An 18,374-nucleotide genomic window follows, 5' to 3' on the forward strand; every position below is an offset into this window, starting at 1 on the left:
CCAGCCCCTGTCTCCCAGAGGCAACAGTCTGGGACCATTTCCTCTTTCTAGTTGCCACTCCAAGTTCCAATCCACTAGTGCTTCTGGGTTTCAGGTCGCAAGAAATTTTCAGATCATACACTATCTATTTTATTTGTAGTTTAGTATTATCATTCTTAGTAGTGGTCATAGTTCCATAAGAAGAGGCCGATGGTAGTGCCTCTTAGCCTATAGTGGTATAAGGTGGAAATGTGTAGTCTTTGGTAGATAGGACTGGGTTCAGATCTTGGCTCTACCAGTTAATATGTCCCATTCCTCTCCCATTGGTCTCATTCCTCTCCCTAGCTTCTACTGCAAACCCTGCCCTCCCTCAGATCTCCCCATCTCTGTAAATGGTCACCCCTTTCTGCAAATTGCTAAAGACCCAAACCAACAAGTCATTATAGCCCACATCAAATTCATGAGCAGATTCTGGCAGCTCTATCTTTGAAATCTCCCCAGCCCACTTTCATCTGCCACACTTGTCCACGTTCCTGTCATCTCATACATAAACTGTGGTTGCAGCTTCCTAGGTGACCTCCACTCTTGACCTGCAATAGTCTGTACTGTCTGCAGCAGCCAGAGGGGTCCTTTTATAAAACAAGTCAGATCATGTCATTCTCCTGTGAAAACCCCCCAGAAGCTTCTCATCTCATTCAGTGCTAAAGCCAAGTTGTTACAATGACTTTCAAAGGCATCCACTTGCCTCCTCACCTCATTGGCCTCACCTCCAGCCACTTGACCTCCTCACTTACTCTGTCCGGATGCACTGGCCTCCTGCTGTTCCCCAAATACATGGAGCAGGGTCTTTGAACTTGCTGCTCCCTCTGCCTGGAATGAGGTTCCCCAGATTGCACATGGCCCAATGCCTCATTTCATTTCAGTCTTTGCTCAGCTGTTACCTTCTCGCTGACCTTTCTTCTAAAATCACAAATATCTTTTGTTCCTCGCTTTCTAATTCCTTTACCTTGCCCTATTGAGCTTCCCGATACTATCCCCGCTTCTTTATTGTCTGGCTCTTCCAGGAGAACATAAGCTCCCTGGTAGAGAGTCTTTATTCTCTTCATTGCTTATATTAGTTTCCTAGGGCTGCTATAACCAAGTACCAAAAACTGGGTGGCTTAAAACAGACATTGAATGTCTCATGGTTATGGAGGCTAGAAGTCTGAAATCAAGGTGTCAGCAGGGCCACGCTCTCTCTGACAGCTCAAGGTGTTCCTTCTTTGTCTCTTCCAGCCTCTGGTGTTCATTGGCAATCCTTGCGTTCTTTGACTTGTAGATGAAGCACTGCAATCACAGGGCTGTCTTCTTCCTGCGTCTCTTCATCTTGTCTTTCCTTGTATGTGTCTGCCTCTGTGTCCAAATTTCCCCCTTTATAAGCACAGCAGGCATATTGGATCAGGCCCACCCTAATGACCTAATTTTAACTTGATTATCTCTAGAAAGACCCTATTTCTAAATGAGGTCACATGTTGATGTGCTGTGGTTTAGCACTTAGATATACCTTTGCAAAGGGCGGGGGACACAACTCATAACACTGCTGAGTCCCCAGCTCCAAGTAGGCACTCAGTGATTGTTTAAAGAATGAGTCAGGAACTACCATTTACTATCTGTGTGACCTTGGGCAAATTATCTAATCTCTCTGAGTCTTGCATATAATTAGTGATCTAAAAATGGTAACCGTTATTAATTTCCCAAATTAGTACATGGAGAATCTGATAAATGCCTTATGTTGTTGCTATGAAGTCTGCTAAAGTAATATATGAAAAGCACCTGGCACTTAATATGTGGTCAGTAAATGGCAGTTGATTTATTAAATAAAATATGCACTGTCTCTGGTGATGGAATGTATTTCATTTCCTTGCACACAAATAAAACATGGCCACTGTGCTTAAGAAAGGTGCATTGTAGCTGATGTTAAAGAATGTAGCTATGTAAAGTTGTAACATCTCTGCTGGAAAATTCTTGGCCAAGAGAACTACAAGATGGGGAAGAAGAAAAATGCTTAGGTTTCTGAGAGTAAGAGACTTTTTTTTTTTTTTAATTTTATTTTTATTTTTGGCTGTGTTGGGTCTTCATTGCTGCGTGTGGTCTTTTGTCTAGTTGTGGCAAGCAGGGGCTACTCTTTGTTGCGGTGCACCATCTTCTCTTTGCAGTGGCTTCTCTTGTTGCGGAGCATGGGCTCTAGGCCCGTGGGCTTCAGTAGTTGTGGCACGTAAGCTCAGTAGTTGTGGCTTGTGGGCTCTAGAGCGCAGGCTCAGTAGTTGTGGCCCACGGGCTTAGTTGCTCCGCGGCACGTGGGATCTTCCTGGACCAGGGCTCAAACCCATGTCCCCCGCATTGGCAGGCGGATTCTTAACCACTCTGCCACCAGGGAAGTCCAGTAAGAGACTTTTTTGTGTGTCTTTACCCAAAAGGATCCCGATCTATTTGTAAGTAGGGTTCTCAGGGCAAGCATCTTTATTAGTGACCTTGATGGCTGCACTCAGATGGTTTGCAAATGATAAGAAGCTGGAAAGGAAAGTGGCCATGTTGGATGAAAGACTAAATTATAAATGGAATCCATAAGATAAAATATAACAAGGATAATTGGTGGATCCAGGACATGTATTATATGCAAAAAATGGGGGAGATGTGGCTTAATGTGAAGGTTCTCAACCTCTGAGGTACATCAGAATCACCTGTAGAGTTTTGCTTACTTGTTTTTAAAATAGAGATATCAGGGCGTATTTCAGACATGCTGAAGTAGACCCTCTGGTGGTGGTACTTAGTAGGTGTCCAATGTTGGCAAAGGTTGAGAGCCCCTGGGGTAACTGGGACAAGTATGAAAAACTTAGGGATTTTTCTGAGACTGTGGGATGAGGCTATGTTATTGGGGGGTAAAGTGTCCGGGATATGGAGGGCATTCTGTTCTGGGTTGGTGCTTCTAGAATATAAAGTCTGCATGAGCAGGGATTTCTGACTGTTTTGTTAATTGGTGATTCCTGAGTGCCATCACATGGCCATGGCATGGGATGGATGCTCAGTGAATTGTTGAATGAATGAACTGAGTTTGGGGAATTTTTCTCTGAAAAGGGAAAGACAAGAGCATGTTTAGATGTAAGTGCCAGGTCTAGAAACTCTAAGTTGGAAGTTGGGAAGTTGATAGTATAAATTTATAACATAATATAGTATGATATGATATAATATAATTGTTTTTATAAGTTGGAAGTTGGGAAGTTGATAATATAAGTTTATAATATAATATATATAATTAATATAATATAATATAATAGTTTTTAACTTATAAGTGCATAAATTAGTGAGGTGAAGCTGTTTGATTAAAGGAGAATTAGGAAGGAGAATGAGAATCATTCTTGAATACTTGCTGGATGGTGTCCAGGAAGAGGAATTAGGGGTATTCTATATGCCCACCGAGGGTAGACATACTCGAAGGAGTAATACTTCAAGTGGCCACACTTGGAGGAGTTTTCTCTAACGTGCTCAGTGATTATAAAATGGAAGTCCCTCAGGAAGACCTTTCTCAGCTTAGGGTTCAAGCAGAGGCCAGTTGTCCACCTGTCACAGATGATGGAGAGGGCTTCTTGCATTGCATAGACTATGGAACCAGCTCACCCAGATGCACTCGATCTTGAAACATTTGTGATCTTGATCAGCCAGATGCCTTCTCTACTTTTTCTTTCTCATATATTTTTATGAAGAAATTGATAGTCCAACCAATGTGGTCACTGATCGAGTGACAGAAGACACAGCGATGGTCTCCTGGAACCCAGTCCAGGCTGTCATTGATAAGTATGTGGTGCGCTACATCTCCACTGACGGGGAGACGAAGGACACAGCTGTGCACAGGGAGCAGAGCAGCACCGTCCTGACGGGCCTGAAGCCGGGAGAGGTGTACAAAGTCTACGTGTGGGCTGAGAGGGGCAACCAGGAGAGCAAGAAGGCCGACACCAAGGCCCTCACAGGTAACAGAAGGATGGGAGTCTTCTCTCATTCTTACTGTCTCCCATCTCTGAATAAACAGGTTTCCTCATGGCAAGGAGAAGATTGATTTTTGAATCAGGAGGCTGATGCCCACCTAGCATCAACGTTTTTGTTTGCAGGTGTGGGGGTGTGGGGTTGCAAAAGCAATTTCAAATTTCGTAATTATGAATTTTTTCCTTTTTAACCTCAAGCAAAAGAGACCATCCTTTTTATTTGATACAGAAGGTCATACTTATTTGGGTTGGAATTCCATATGCAACTCCCTTGGAGTAGAGGAACACTGTCTAATTTTCATGTTTTGGACGTTAAAACTCAAAACATTTGGCTGACAGTGAATTTGAATGCTCATCTCAGTTTGCAGTGACTGTACAGGCATGTTGCCTGTAACCTGGAGCTCTCTTTCAGACCATGGAAATGGTTTCCCTCTTGAGTCAACATTTACCAAATGTACCAATTCTGACTTGAAGCTTTCAGAAACTGTGAGGGCTCCCTTACTCCATCCAGTTGTGTTCTGCTCGGCTGGGGCCTGTGGGTGTCCTGAGGCTGCATGGGGGCGTATCCCAGACATTCCTTCTGCTTAAAACCTCCTCTGGCGCTGTCCCTGAGTTCAGAGAAGCCTAATTCTGGAGTCCACTTGAGGTTCCAAACAGTTGGCAGGAATCATAGAAAACAATTCACTTATTGATTGGCCTTTGTTGTGGACACTTAGTGTAGAGACTCTCAGAGAAGCTGATAATTGGTTAGGAATATCGTTTCAGAAGCTTGACTGTCCAAGTTTTAATCTCAGCTCTACCATTTACTAGCTGAGTGATTTGGGGCAAGTTGCTTCACCTCTGTTCCTCAGATTCTTGTCTGTAAAATGGGGCATATGAATGTCTACATCACTGGGTTAGTGTGAGGGTTACATGAGTTAATTCATGTAAGTGCCTGACATAGAGAGTGCTACATAAATGATAGTCATGCTTATTTCTTAAAATGTGTCTTAGTCTGTTTGGGCTGCTATAGCAAAATACCATAGACTGGGTGGCTTAAATAACAGAAATTTATTTCCAGCAGTTCTGGAGCCTGGAAAGTCCCATGATCTGGGTGCCAGTTGGTTCATTTATTGGTGAGAGCTCTCTTCTTGGCTTACAGATGGCCACCTTCTTCCTTACATGGTGGAGAGAGGAAGTTCTGGTCTCCTCTTCTTCTTAGGAAGGCACTAATCCCATCGTGGGGGCCCCCATCCTCGTGACCTCTTCTAAACCTAATTACCTCCCAAAGGTTCCACCTCTAAATACCATCAAATTGGAGGTTAGGGCTTCAACATATAAATTTTTGTGGAGGGACACAAACGTTCAGTGCACAGAAATGTTAATCTGCATTTGGCCTTGAAGCACTTTGTGTTGCATAGCCTCCTGGGGCCAGATGGGCCTTGTCTCCTCCAGGGGAAGGAGAAGTTAACAGTAAGGATGGTGAAACCTAGATTTGTTTAAAGTCGAGGTCAGGAAACCTTCTGTAAAAGGCCAGATAGTAAATATTTTCAGCTTTGGGGACCATACAGTCTCTGTTGCAACGGCTCAACTCTGCCATTGAAATGAGAAAACAGCCATAGATAGTATGGAAATGAACTAGCATGACTGTGTTCCAATAAAACTTGATTTATAAAAATAGGCAGTGGGTCAGATTTGGCCCATGGGCTCTAGATTACCAGCTCCTGGTTTATATTACACACGGCCCTCCATTCACTAGGATTTTGAGTGCTGTGAAAAGAAAGAGCATGTGGGTCAGCCTTTTTAAGACAGTGGAAGTTGGAATGGAGAAGAGGCTTCCCCTTTCACAGGTGGGTGTGGTGCAAGTAAAGCACCCCAGATCACGGGGAGCCACTGGGGTGTGGTATTGCTGGGGGTGTCAGGCACAGAGCTAGGCTTTGGGGGTACAAAGGTAAAAGCACAGTTTGTGCTCATATGGCATTCACAATCCTCTGGGTAGAGGAGACAAGTGAAAAAGACAAAGTGCAGTGAGTTATGTTCCAGAGCAAACAAATAACCCTGGAAGTATGGGAACCTGAAAAAAAGTGGGGGTAAGAGGGGTCACGGCAGCCTATAGGAATAGGTGACCCCTGAACGGAATCTAGAAGGATGTGCGGCTGTTAGCAGTGAGAGCAGCATATGCAGAGACCTAAGGTGTGGGAATATGACAGGTTGGTTTTCTGTCATGTCTTAATATGCACTTATGTTAATAATGTCATCTTTAGTGGTGCTTATGGTGGGTAGGTCTGTGAGGGGGTGGAGTAGGGAAGATGAGGCTGGGGCGTTGAAGCCAGCATAGAATCCCAGGATAAATTGTTTGTCCTTTCATGTCAGCTGTCTGTGTGTCTTTCATGTCAGGTGTCCTGTGCTCCTTCTGGCAAGTCCTCCCTTGGCTGTGTATCCCACTGAGCTGGCCTGGCTGAGCTGGCAAGTGATGGTGCACAGGTTTGAAATGCAGCTGCTATCAGAGAAAGCTCAGTTTTTCAAGGAGGTGGTTTTTGAAACAGGATCATAAAGGCATGCTAATCATTGCACCCAATTCTTTGTTTTTTTGACTTTTTAAGAGTTTTTATTTTTGAGGAGAAAGTGATATTTCATACCTCAGGTGACATTAGTAATAAAAAAGAGCTCATATTTCAGCACTTACTATGCAATATCTCATGTACTATTCACCATAACCCAGAAGTAGGTACTGATAGTTCCTTCTTTGTAGAGATGAGGAGACCAAGACTTAAGTTATACAGTTTGTCCAAAGTTAGCAACCAGGAAATAGTGTAGCCCACGTTTCAACCCAGTTTAACTGCATAGAAACCCAGACAGATTCTACAAGTCCGATTATTTTTATCAGCCTAGACCTCAAATACCTTCACTTTAAAAGTCTCCCATTTCTATGGCCTCAGACATAATGTTTTATATGGAAAGAACTGACAGGTCCTACTTCTGGGATATTTTTCTTCCAAAAGAAAATGTTAGAGCGGTTGCACAGATTTATTGAAGTATAATTGCTTTCAGGTACAAGGAGCCAGGAACTAAAAAGAGTGTATTATGTAAACCCAGGGTAAAGGAGAAATTTGTATATGAAGACGAATTCTTTTTATCCAAAGGCAACTTGTGGAAAAAGTTTATAGATTTGAGACTGAATATTGGCTTTGTCTGAATGGAAATAACTCATTCTTGGAAATTCAGACCACTTGCTTAATTAAACCCTTAAGTTATCCCAACCATTGGCATATAACAGACTCTGAAATTTGTTGAGGTCATCATTTTGGTTGTTTGTGTGCTGGCCTTTCACGAATTACAGAGTTGGCAAATGATACACTCTTTCATCTTTCTTAAAGAAATTGACAGCCCCCAAAACCTGGTGACCAACGGGGTGACAGAGAACACGGTCACCGTCTCCTGGGACCCAGTGCAGGCCGTGATTGACAGGTACCTGGTGCGCTACACCTCTGCTGACGGAGACTCCGGGGAGGTTCCGGTGGGGAAGGAGCAGAGCAGCACCGTCCTGACGGGCCTGAGGCCGGGCATGGAGTACACAGTCCACGTGTGGGCCCAGAAGGGGGACCAGGAGAGCAGGGAGGCCGACACCAAGGCCCCGACAGGTAATGGATCATGCATCATCACTGTGTCACTGCTAAGCTGATGTCCGTCTAGGTTGGTTTTCCTTCTCTGACCTTGGCTGAAAGGGAGGCTCAAGGATGAGCAGGCTGGTATCCTTGCATAGTAAATTGTGTACCCCTTTCTTCCATTGAATGGCTTCTCTTAGAATGCATAGCTTGTCCTGTTTGGTTAAAGACCAAAGTTTGGTCTTTAAACATTGACATTATTGCTCATTGTCCTTTGTTCTCTGCCTGTGCACCTGCTTTGTTATTAATGCCTAAAGGCTTCACCTTCATAAAGAATAAATATGAAGAAAGCACAAGTAACTATCATGCTGAGGGATGGTTGATCCAAAACGAAATTTTCTTTACTCCTCACCGGTTTAAAGCCTTTCTGTGAAAGACCTACAGTAACAAACCCAAAACAATTAAGAAAATGGTAATAGGAACATACATATCGATAACTGCCTTAAATGTAAATGGATTAAATGCTCCAACCAAAAGACATAGATGGGCTGAATGGATGCAAAAACAAGACCCATATATATGCTGTCTACAAGAAACCCACTTCAGACCTAGGGACACATACAGGCTGAAAGTGAGGGGATGGAAAAAGATATTCCATGCAAATGGAAATCAGGAGAAAGCTGGAGTAGCAATTCTCATATCAGACAAAATAGACTTTAAAGTAAAGACTATTCCAAGAGACAAAGAAGGACACTACGTAATGATCAAGGGATCAATCCAAGAAGACGATATAACAATTGTAAATATTTATGCACCCAACATAGGAGCACCTCAATACATAAGGCAAATGCTAATAATAGGGGAATCGACAGTAACACAATAATAGTAGAGGACTTTAACACCCCACTTACACCAATGGATAGATCACCCAAGCAGAAAATAAATAAGGAAACACAGCCATAAAAGGGGAAATGGACAACCTGGAAGAAATGGACAAATTCTTAGAAAAGCACAACCTTTCAAGACTGAACCAGGAAGAAATAGAAAATATAAACAGACCAATCACAAGCACTGAAATTGAGACTGTGATTAAAAATCTTCCAACAAACAAAAACCCAGGACCAGATGGCTTCACAGGTAAAGTCTATGAAATATTTAGAGAAGAGCTAACACCTATCCTTGTCAAACTCTTCCAAAATATAGCAGAGGGAGGAACACTCCCAAACTCATTCTATGAGGCCACCACCACCCTGATACCAAAACCAGACAAAGATGTCACAAAGAAAGAAAACCACAGACCAGTATCACTGATGAACATAGATGCAAAAATCCTCAATAGAATACTAGCAAACAGAATCCAACAGCACACTAAAAGGATCATACACCATGATCAAGTGGGGTTTATCCGAGGAATGCAAGGTTTCTTTAATATATGCAAATCAATCAATGTGATAAACCATATTAACAAATTGAAGGAGAAAAACCATATGATCATCTCAATAGATGCAGAAAAAGCTTTCGACAAAATTCAACACCCATTTATGATAAAAACCCTCCAGAAAGTAGGCATAGGGGGAACTTACCTCAACATAATAAAGGCCATATATGACAAACCCATAGCCAACATCATTTCAATGGTGAAAAACTTAAACCATTTCCTCTAAGATCAGGAACAAGACAAGGTTTTCCCCTCTCACCACTAGTATTCAATATAGTTTTGGAAGTTTTAGCCACAGCAATCATAGAAGAAAAAGAAATAAAAGGAATCCAAATTGGAAAAGAAGAAGTAAAGCTGTCACTGTTTGCAGATGACATGATACTATACATAGAGAATCCTAAAGAGGCTACCAGAAAACTACTGGAGCTAATCAATGAATTTGGTAAAGTAGCAGGATACAAAATTAATGCACAGAAATCTCTTGCATTCCTATACACTAATGTGAAAAATCTGAAAGAGAAATTAAGGAAACACTCCCATTTACCAATGCAACAAAAAGAATAAAATACCTAGGAATAAACCTACCTAGGGAGACAAAAGACCTGTATGCAGAAAACTATAAGACACTGATGAAAGAAATTAAAGATGATACCAACAGATGGAGAGATATACCATGTTCTTGGATTGGAAGAATAAACATTGTGAAAATGACTCTACTACCCAAAGCAATCTCCAGATTCAATGCAATCCCTATCAAACTACCAATGGCATTTTTCACAGAACTAGAACAAAAAATTTCAAAATATATATGGAAACACAAAAGACCCTGAATAGCCAAAGCAATCTTGAGAAAGAAAAACGGAGCTGGAGGAATCAGACTCCCTGACTTCAGACTATACTACAGAGCTACAGTAATCAAGACAGTATGGTACTGGCACAAAAACAGAAACATAGGTCAATGGAACAGGATAGAAAGCCCAGAGAAAAACCCACGCACATATGGTCACCTTATCTTTGATAAAGGAGGCAAGAATATACAATGGAGAAAAGACAGTCTCTTCAATAAGTGGTGCTGGGAAAACTGGACAGCTACATGGAAAAGAATGAAATTAGAACACTTCCTAATACCATACCAAAAAAATAAACTCAAAATGGATTAAAGACCTAAATGTAAGGCCAGACACTATCAAACTCTTAGAGGAAAACATAGGCAGAACACTCTATGACATAAATCACAGCAAGATCCTTTTGGACCCACCTCCTAGAGAAATGGAAATAAAAACAAAAACAAATGGGACCTAATGAAACTTAAAAGCTTTTGCACAGCAAAGGAAACCATAAGACGAAAAGACAACCTTCAGAATGGAAGCAAATATTTGCAAACGAAGCAATGGACAAAGGATTAATCTCCAAAATATACAAGCAGCTCATGCAGCTCAAATCAAAAAAACAAACAACCGAATTCAAAAATGGGCAGAAGACCTAAATAGACATTTCTCCAAAGAAGATATACAGATTGCCAATAAACACATGAAAAGATGCTCAACATCACTAATCATTAGAGAAATGCAAATCAGTAGTACAATGAGGTATCATCTCACACTGGTCAGAATGGCCATCATCAAAAATCTACAAACAATAAATGCTGGTGAGGGTGTGGAGAAAAGGGAACCTTCTTGCACAGTTGGTGGGAATGTAAATTGATACAGCCACTATGGAGAACAGTATAGAGGTTCCTTAAAAAACTAAAAATAGAACTACCATACGACTCAGCAATCCCACTACTAGGCATATACCCTGAGAAAACCATGATTCAAAAAGAGTCATGTACCACAGTGTTCATTGCAGCTCTATTTACAATAGCCAAGACATGGAAGCAACCTAAGTGTCCATTGACAGATGAATGGATAAAGAAGATGTGGTACATATATACAATGGAATATTACTCAGCTGTAAAAAGAAACAAAATTGAGTTATTTGTAGTGAGGTGGATGGATCTAGAGACTGTCATACAGAATGAAGTAAGTCAGAAAGAGAAAAACAAATACCATATGCTAACACATATATATGAAATCTAAAAAAAAAAAAAGGTTCTGAAGAACCTAGGGGCAGGACAGGAATAAAGACGCAGACACAGATAATGGACTTGAGGACACGGGGAGGGGGAAGGGTAAACTGGGACGAAGTGAGAGAGTGGCATTGATATATATATACACTACCAAATGTAAAACTGATAGCTAGTGGGAAGCAGCCGAATAGCACAGGGAGATCAGCTCGGTGCTTTGTGTCCACCTAGAGGGATGGGAAAGGGAGGGTGGGAGGGAGATGCAAGAGGGAAGAGATATGGGGATATATGTATATGTATAGCTGATTCAATTTGCTATACAGCAGGAACTAACACACCATTGTAAAGCAATTGTACTCCAATAAAGATGTTAGTTAAATAAATAAATAAATAAATAAAGCCTTTCTGTGGTGCTTATTTTTGTTTCTGCTCTTTGGATGAGCGTTTTATGCAGAAATAATAACGTTTTATTAGCTCAAACTAAGCAAATGTCTAGTCACTTCTAGCCTCCAATATGTATCATTTTAGTAATTAAGATGTCTACGTCCATGCAATTGTACGTACTTTATGTAACTTTAAACCTGCTCCTCTCCATCAGCTTGGGCCTTTTGTGGGCTAACTGCCTGCCGTTGAAGGGGGCATGCTCGGCTTCTCTTGTATTTCCAGTCCATTCTTTAAGCACTGTCCTTCCAGAGTGCAAACTCGAGTTCCTGGCCCATTTATGTTTGGTACGTGGGAGGTAAGGGGTGTCGGGAGGAGGAGAGGTGAGGGATCTTGCTTGACAGTAATAGTCACGGCTGGCTTGGGTCTGTCATGGGGCCTAACAAGGGTTAAAACTAACTTTCCCTTCATGGAACACTTCCTTGTGTTCTTCAGAGACACCTCATCTGTCCTCTTTCACTGTAGTGATTCTGTAGATACATGCATGTCTCCTACTGGTCTCCTACTCCCCTCTGCCCATACATCTGGGGGTGCCCTCCAGTGCCCTTCTCTGGTGAGGGATGAGGTGACCCCACCTCACCCCTCTGGGTGATCCTCTTGGACAGCTTCTAAAACAGTCCCAGGTGGGCTCTCCTTTCTTTGCCCCACATCTGGTCCATGGGGGACACACATGCATCCTTTGTCCGTGCAACCAGATGTATGGGTCTGTTGCAATGCTGCAGCCTCTTGTTGCTCTGCAGCAGCACAACCAGCTATTTTCTCACCTCTCAGATATTTTAGGCATGTGTCAGACACCAGCCCACGGTGTTCCCCAAGCTTTGGGCAGGGTTTCTCAGCCTTGGCACTGTTGATAATTCTTTGTTGCAGGGGTCTGTCTTGTGCATTGTAGGATGTTTAGCAACATCCCTGACCTCTACCCATTTGATGCCATGAGCCTCCCCATTCCACACTGAACTGAAAGAACCAAAAATATCTTCAGACATTGCTGATCACCCCTGGTTGAGAACTTTTGCTCTGGAGTATACATGAGCAGCTCCGTAAGGGATCCCATTGCAACTGCTTATTCGAGGCTTGGCTCTCACCCATGGGACTCACGGTGTAACTCTCTCCAAAGAAATCCACTCTTTTAAGTCCCACCTGTTTGTACTCTCCAGCCTCTTTAGTAGTCTGGAGTTGGTTGGTCAATCAAAGGCCACAAAACTGTTGGTGCTGCCTTGGCTGTGGGCCCTCAGGTTGGAAAGTAAATACCAATTTTCTTGGGGGTCACAGCCTAAACCAAGATAAGAATAGTCCCACTTGAACATACCGTTGCATATATGTGATAGGACCTTAGGGTAATGGCTTTTGCAATGAACTATAGGCATACCTCAGAGATATTGTGAGTTTGGTTCCAGACGACCACAATAAAGTGAACATCACAATATAGAAAGTCACATGAATTTTTTTGTTTCCCAGTGCATATAAAAGTGGTGTTTACATTGCACTGTATCTATTAAGTGTGCCATAGTGTTATGTCTAAAAAAGTATATAGCTTAATTTAAAAATATTTTATTGCTAAAAACTGATAATCATCATGTAAGCCTTCAGCAAATTGTAGTAACATCAATGATCACTGATCACAGATTACCATAACAAATAAAATAATAATGAAAAAGTTTGAAATATTATGAGAATTACCAAAATGCGACACAGAGACACAAAGTGAGCAAATGCTATTGGCACATGCAGAATGATGCCAGTAGACTTGCTGGATGCAGGGTTGCCACAAACTCTCAATTTGTAAAAAGTGCAATATCTTTGATGCATAATAAAGAGAAGCACAATAAAATGAGATATGCCCGTATGTGGAACAAAGAAACGCTATTATTTTCTTGGTGAATACATATTCGAACACCTTCCCTGTGTGTAGTATGGAGGAACATAATCCTGTACATTCATAAAATACCAACAAACTGGTATCATTTAAAATAGCTTATGGTCATTGGACATCCACTCTGTACCAGGAGCTGTCCTAAGGGGCATGTTATTAACTCACATAATACCCATCTCTACAAGGTATACACTAATATTATCTCTGCCTGCTTTTTTTTCCTATAAGCACTGTGATACTTTAATATTTTCAAGGACCTTTTCTTCTTATTTATTTGTTTATTTATTTATCTTTGGCTGCGTTGGGTCTTCATTGCTGAGCGTGGGCTTTCTCTAGTTGTGGCGAGCAGGGGCTACTCTTCGTTGCAGTGCGCAGGCTTCTCATTGCGGTGGCTTCTCTTGTTGTGGAGCACAGGCTCTAGGTGCGCAGGCTTCAGTAGTTGTGGCACACGGGCTCAGTAGTTGTGGCGCCCGGGCTTAGTTGCTCCACGGCATGTGGGATCTTCCCGGACCAGGGCTCGAACCCGTGTTCCCTGCATTGGCAGGCGGATTCTTAACCACTGCACCACCAGGGAAGCCCTCAAGGCCCCTTTCTACATGACATTTTTTGTCTTGGTTTTCAGAACTACTCAGAGAGATACGTACAATAACTATTAACAACTCAATGTTACGAATGCGGAGAAGTGAAGTGCCTTGCCCAAGTTCACAAAACAAGTTAGTAATTTATGAAATGAGAGGCATGCATGGAACATTAGTTCTCGAAGGAACCTTGGAGTCCATCCAACTGGAAGTCCAGATTGACAGATCAAGAAGCTGAAGCCCAGCCAGAGGCAGCAGAGTTGTCCAGGGCCACAGCTCTTCTGACTCTGGGCCCTACTGCTCACTCTGCTGTCCTTGTTCTGCCTCCTTGAAAACCCACAAGTCCAGATGTAGAAAGAGGTCTACATCCATGAAACAACTGAAAACTGACATGTGAGATAGGAAGATTCTAAGAAAAGGAAGCTGCCCCAGCCCAAACAGCATGGCCACAAGATCTCACTCTAGTAATAGTGTTTATTGATCCTCATTTTCCTTTCAGACATTGACAGCCCCAAAAACCTGGTGACCGACCAGGTGACAGAGAACACGGCCACCATCTCCTGGGACCCGGTGCAGGCCGTGATTGACAGGTACTTGGTGTGCTACACCTCTGCTGACGGAGACTCCGGGGAGGTTCCGGTGGGGAAGGAGGAGAGCAGCACCGTCCTGACGGGCCTGAGGCCGGGCGTGGAGTACACGGTCCACGTGTGGGCCCAGAAGGGGGACCGGGAGAGCAGGAAGGCCGACACCACGGCCCCGACAGGTAATAAGAAAAAGATGGTCAATTAGAATTGAATTTTGAGGGTGTGAATTTGGGTACACATGGTGCCAAAAGATGCGGCTTGAGTTGAGAGACTTTGCAAAGAGAATCTTAAAGACCAAAAAAGACAGTGAGTTCTAGTGGTGATCTCAAGTGCTGCTCTTCCCTGACAATGACAGCTGCGCATGGAACCACTCAACCAACCAAAAGACAGAAGTAAAGTTGTGCAGTGGCCGTGTTTTTAGCAGACTCAGCAAAGACACTGATAGGCTCTGGTCATTGCAATGCTCGTGATAATACTTTCAGAATGATTGCTTGGGAAGTAACCCCTGATAAAATGATAAATTAGATACCCTGAAGTCATGGCAGATGTTTAATTGATTGTTTTGATGTGCCATAATGTTGCTAAGAAGACATTGTTCCTCCCACATTTTAGGGAGCTGAAAGCCAAGAAAGCATGTCAAGTTTATAATGAGCAGTCCTTTGAGATGGAGAACCAGGGGTTACTTTCTTCCTCGACTCCCACCAGGCCCTCTGGATGGGAATACCATTGCCTTGTGCCAGGAGGGCTCTAGGAGATAAAAATCGCAGTGATGGGGTGGTGGGTATCTTTTACATGGCTTCAAAGCTTAGGTTTTCCCAAACATTTTCTTAAAGAAATTGACAGCCCCCAAAACCTGGTGACCGACCAGGTGACAGAGAACACGGCCACCGTCTCCTGGGACCCGGTGCAGGCCGTGATTGACAGGTACCTGGTGCGCTACACCTCTGCTGATGGAGACTCCGGGGAGGTCCTGGTGGGGAAGGAGGAGAGCAGCACCGTCCTGACGGGCCTGAGGCCGGGCGTGGAGTACACGGTCCACGTGTGGGCCCACAAGGGGGACCGGGAGAGCAGGAAGGCCGACACCACGGCCCCAACAGGTAATGGAGCATCGTTCTTTGAAAATGTAAGCCCTGTCATACTGTCTATGGCAGGTCAAGTTTTGTTTTTCTGTTCCAAAACTGGCAGAATTGATGATTTATGGAAGAGCAGGATGGTAGTATGTGCAGAGTAGTGCAACCATCACCACTGTCTAATTCAGAATATTTTCATCACCCCAAAAGCAACCCCCATACCATTAGCAGTCTTTCCCATCCCTACTTCCCCCAGCCTTAGGAAACTACTACTTTCTGTCTCTAGAGATTTCCTTATTCTGGACATTTCATATAAATAGATTCATATAATATGTGGCCTTTTGTGACTGGCTTCATTCACTAAGCATAATATTTTCAAGGTTCATCCATGTTGTGGCTTGTGTCAATGTTTCACTTGATTGCTGAATAATATTCCATTATATGGATATAATACATTTTGTTTATCCATTTGTCAGTTTATGAGCATTTGGGTTGTTTCCACTTTTTGGCTATTATAAATATGAGGCTACGAGTTTTTGTGTACAAATTTTGTATGGGAATATGTTTTTCACTTCTTTTGGCTATATATACTTTGAGTGTATTCCTAGGTGTCATATGGTAATTAAATGTTTACCTTTTTGGGAGCTGGCCAACTTGTTTCCAGAGCGGTTGCACTATTTTACGTTACTACCAGCAAGGAATGAGAATATATTCCTCATTTAGTTGGTACTCAGAGGACTTTGCTGAGACGGGTAGAGCAGGAATCAATATGCCCATTTTACAGTTGAGAAACCTCAGATACAGAGAAGTGAATGATTTCTACAATTCACAAAGTTAGCTGATGATTCATGGAGTCAGATTTGTGGAATATTCATGGAATATTACGGTACCTTAAAATCTGTTTGGCAAGGCCCACCTTTTACAAATGAGGAATGGAGACCCAGCCAGAGGCAGCAGAGTTGTCAGGGCCACTGCTGGCTGATGGCAGAGCTGGGCCTAGTTCCCTGTCCCCAGCCCAAGGCTGCTCCTGCACCTCCACTCTGCGTCTCAGGCTGGGACTGGAATGTAGCTCTTGTGACTCTGATCTCGTGCTCATTCTGCTGTCCTGTGCTGCCTCCTTGAGGATCCAAGAGTCCAGCTGTGCTGAGATCTACGTCCATGAAACAACTGAAAACCCACAAAGGAGATGGGAAAACCATTAGAACGGAGGCTACCTCACCCAAGAGACATCGTCTCACTCTTTGGTGCTTATTAATAGTGCACTTTTCCTTTCAGACCTTGACAGCCCCCAAAACCTGGTGACCGACCAGGTGACAGAGAACACGGCCACCATCTCCTGGGACCCGGTACAGGCCGTGATTGACAGGTACCTGGTGCGCTACACCTCTGCTGACGGAGACTCTGGGGAGGTTCCGGTGGGGAAGGAGGAGAGCAGCACCGTGCTGACGGGCCTAAGGCCGGGCGTGGAGTACACGGTCCACGTGTGGGCCCAGAAGGGGGACCGGGAGAGCAGGAAGGCCGACACCATGGCTCCGACAGGTAATAAGAAAAAGATGGTCAATTAGAATTGAATTTTGAGGGTGTGAATTTGGGTGCACATGGTGCCAAAAGATGTGGCTTGAGTTGAGAGGACTTTGCAAAGAGAATCTTAAAAGATCAAAAAGACAGTGAATTCTACTGGTGATCTCAAGTGCTGCTCTTCCCTGACAATGACAGCTGCCCATGGAACGACTCAAACAACCAGAAGACAAAAGTAAAGTTGTGCAGTGGCCGTGTTTTTAGCAGACTCAGCAAAGACACTGATAGGCTCTGGTCATTGCAATGCTCGTGATAATACTTTCAGAATGATTGCTTGGGAAGTAACCCCTGATAAAATGATAAATTAGATACCCTGAAGTCATGGCAGATGTTTAATTGATTGTTTGATGTGCCATAATGTTGCTAAGAAGACATTGTTCCTCCCACATTTTAGGGAGCTGAAAGCCAAGAAAGCATGTCAAGTTTATAATGAGCAGTCCTTGAGATGGAGAACCAGGGTTACTTTCTTCCTCGACTCCCACCAGGCCCTCTGGATGGGAATACCATTGCCTTGTGCCAGAAGGGCTCTAGGAGATAAAAATCGCAGTGATGGGGTGGTGGGTATCTTTTACATGGCTTCAAAGCTTAGGTTTTCCCAAACATTTTCTTAAAGAAATTGACAGCCCCCAAAACCTGGTGACCGACCGGGTGACAGAGAACACGGCCACCGTCTCCTGGGACCCGGTGCAGGCCGTCATTGACAAGTACCTGGTGCGCTACACCTCTGCTGACGGAGACTCCGGGGAGGTCCTGGTGGGGAAGGAGCAGAGCAGCACCGTCCTGACGGGCCTGAGGCCGGGCGTGGAGTACACGGTCCACGTGTGGGCCCAGAAGGGGGACAGGGAGAGCAGGAAGGCCGACACCACGGCCCTGACAGGTAATGGAGCATCTTTCTTCGGGAATGTAAGCCCTGTCCTGTTAAGCCTATGGCTGGTCATGTTTTGTTTTCCTGAACTCACACTGGCAGAGTTGATGATTTATTGAAGAGCATGATGGCGTTCCTTCATAATAGACTACAAGCCATCTCTTATTTCCCTTTAACTGGTTTCTTTACAAGTCAGGTCCACCTGGCAGTCTCCAAGCTACACACCTGCCATGACTGCATGGTATGTCCAGGCACTGTTCCTCTGAGTGTGTGAATCTTTTGTTCAGTACTGAGGGTCTCCTGTTG

The 18,374-nt window shown here is 43.5% G+C and overlaps 1 protein-coding gene across 1 annotated transcript in view; it reads left to right on the forward strand.

The window, feature by feature from the left end:
• The window catches only part of TNN (tenascin N), a 61,681-nt gene that overhangs the window by 13,999 nt on the left and 29,308 nt on the right, over nt 1-18,374 (forward strand). Inside the window, exons 6-8 of the mRNA XM_036827817.1 lie at nt 3,720-3,983; nt 14,471-14,734; nt 17,817-18,080. Coding sequence (XP_036683712.1) covers nt 3,720-3,983; nt 14,471-14,734; nt 17,817-18,080 — 792 coding nt within the window. The remainder of the gene's footprint in view (nt 1-3,719; nt 3,984-14,470; nt 14,735-17,816; nt 18,081-18,374) is intronic.

This window comes from Balaenoptera musculus, chromosome 1 (genome assembly GCF_009873245.2).
Source record: "Balaenoptera musculus isolate JJ_BM4_2016_0621 chromosome 1, mBalMus1.pri.v3, whole genome shotgun sequence".
Classification (NCBI taxonomy): Eukaryota; Metazoa; Chordata; class Mammalia; order Artiodactyla; family Balaenopteridae; genus Balaenoptera; species Balaenoptera musculus.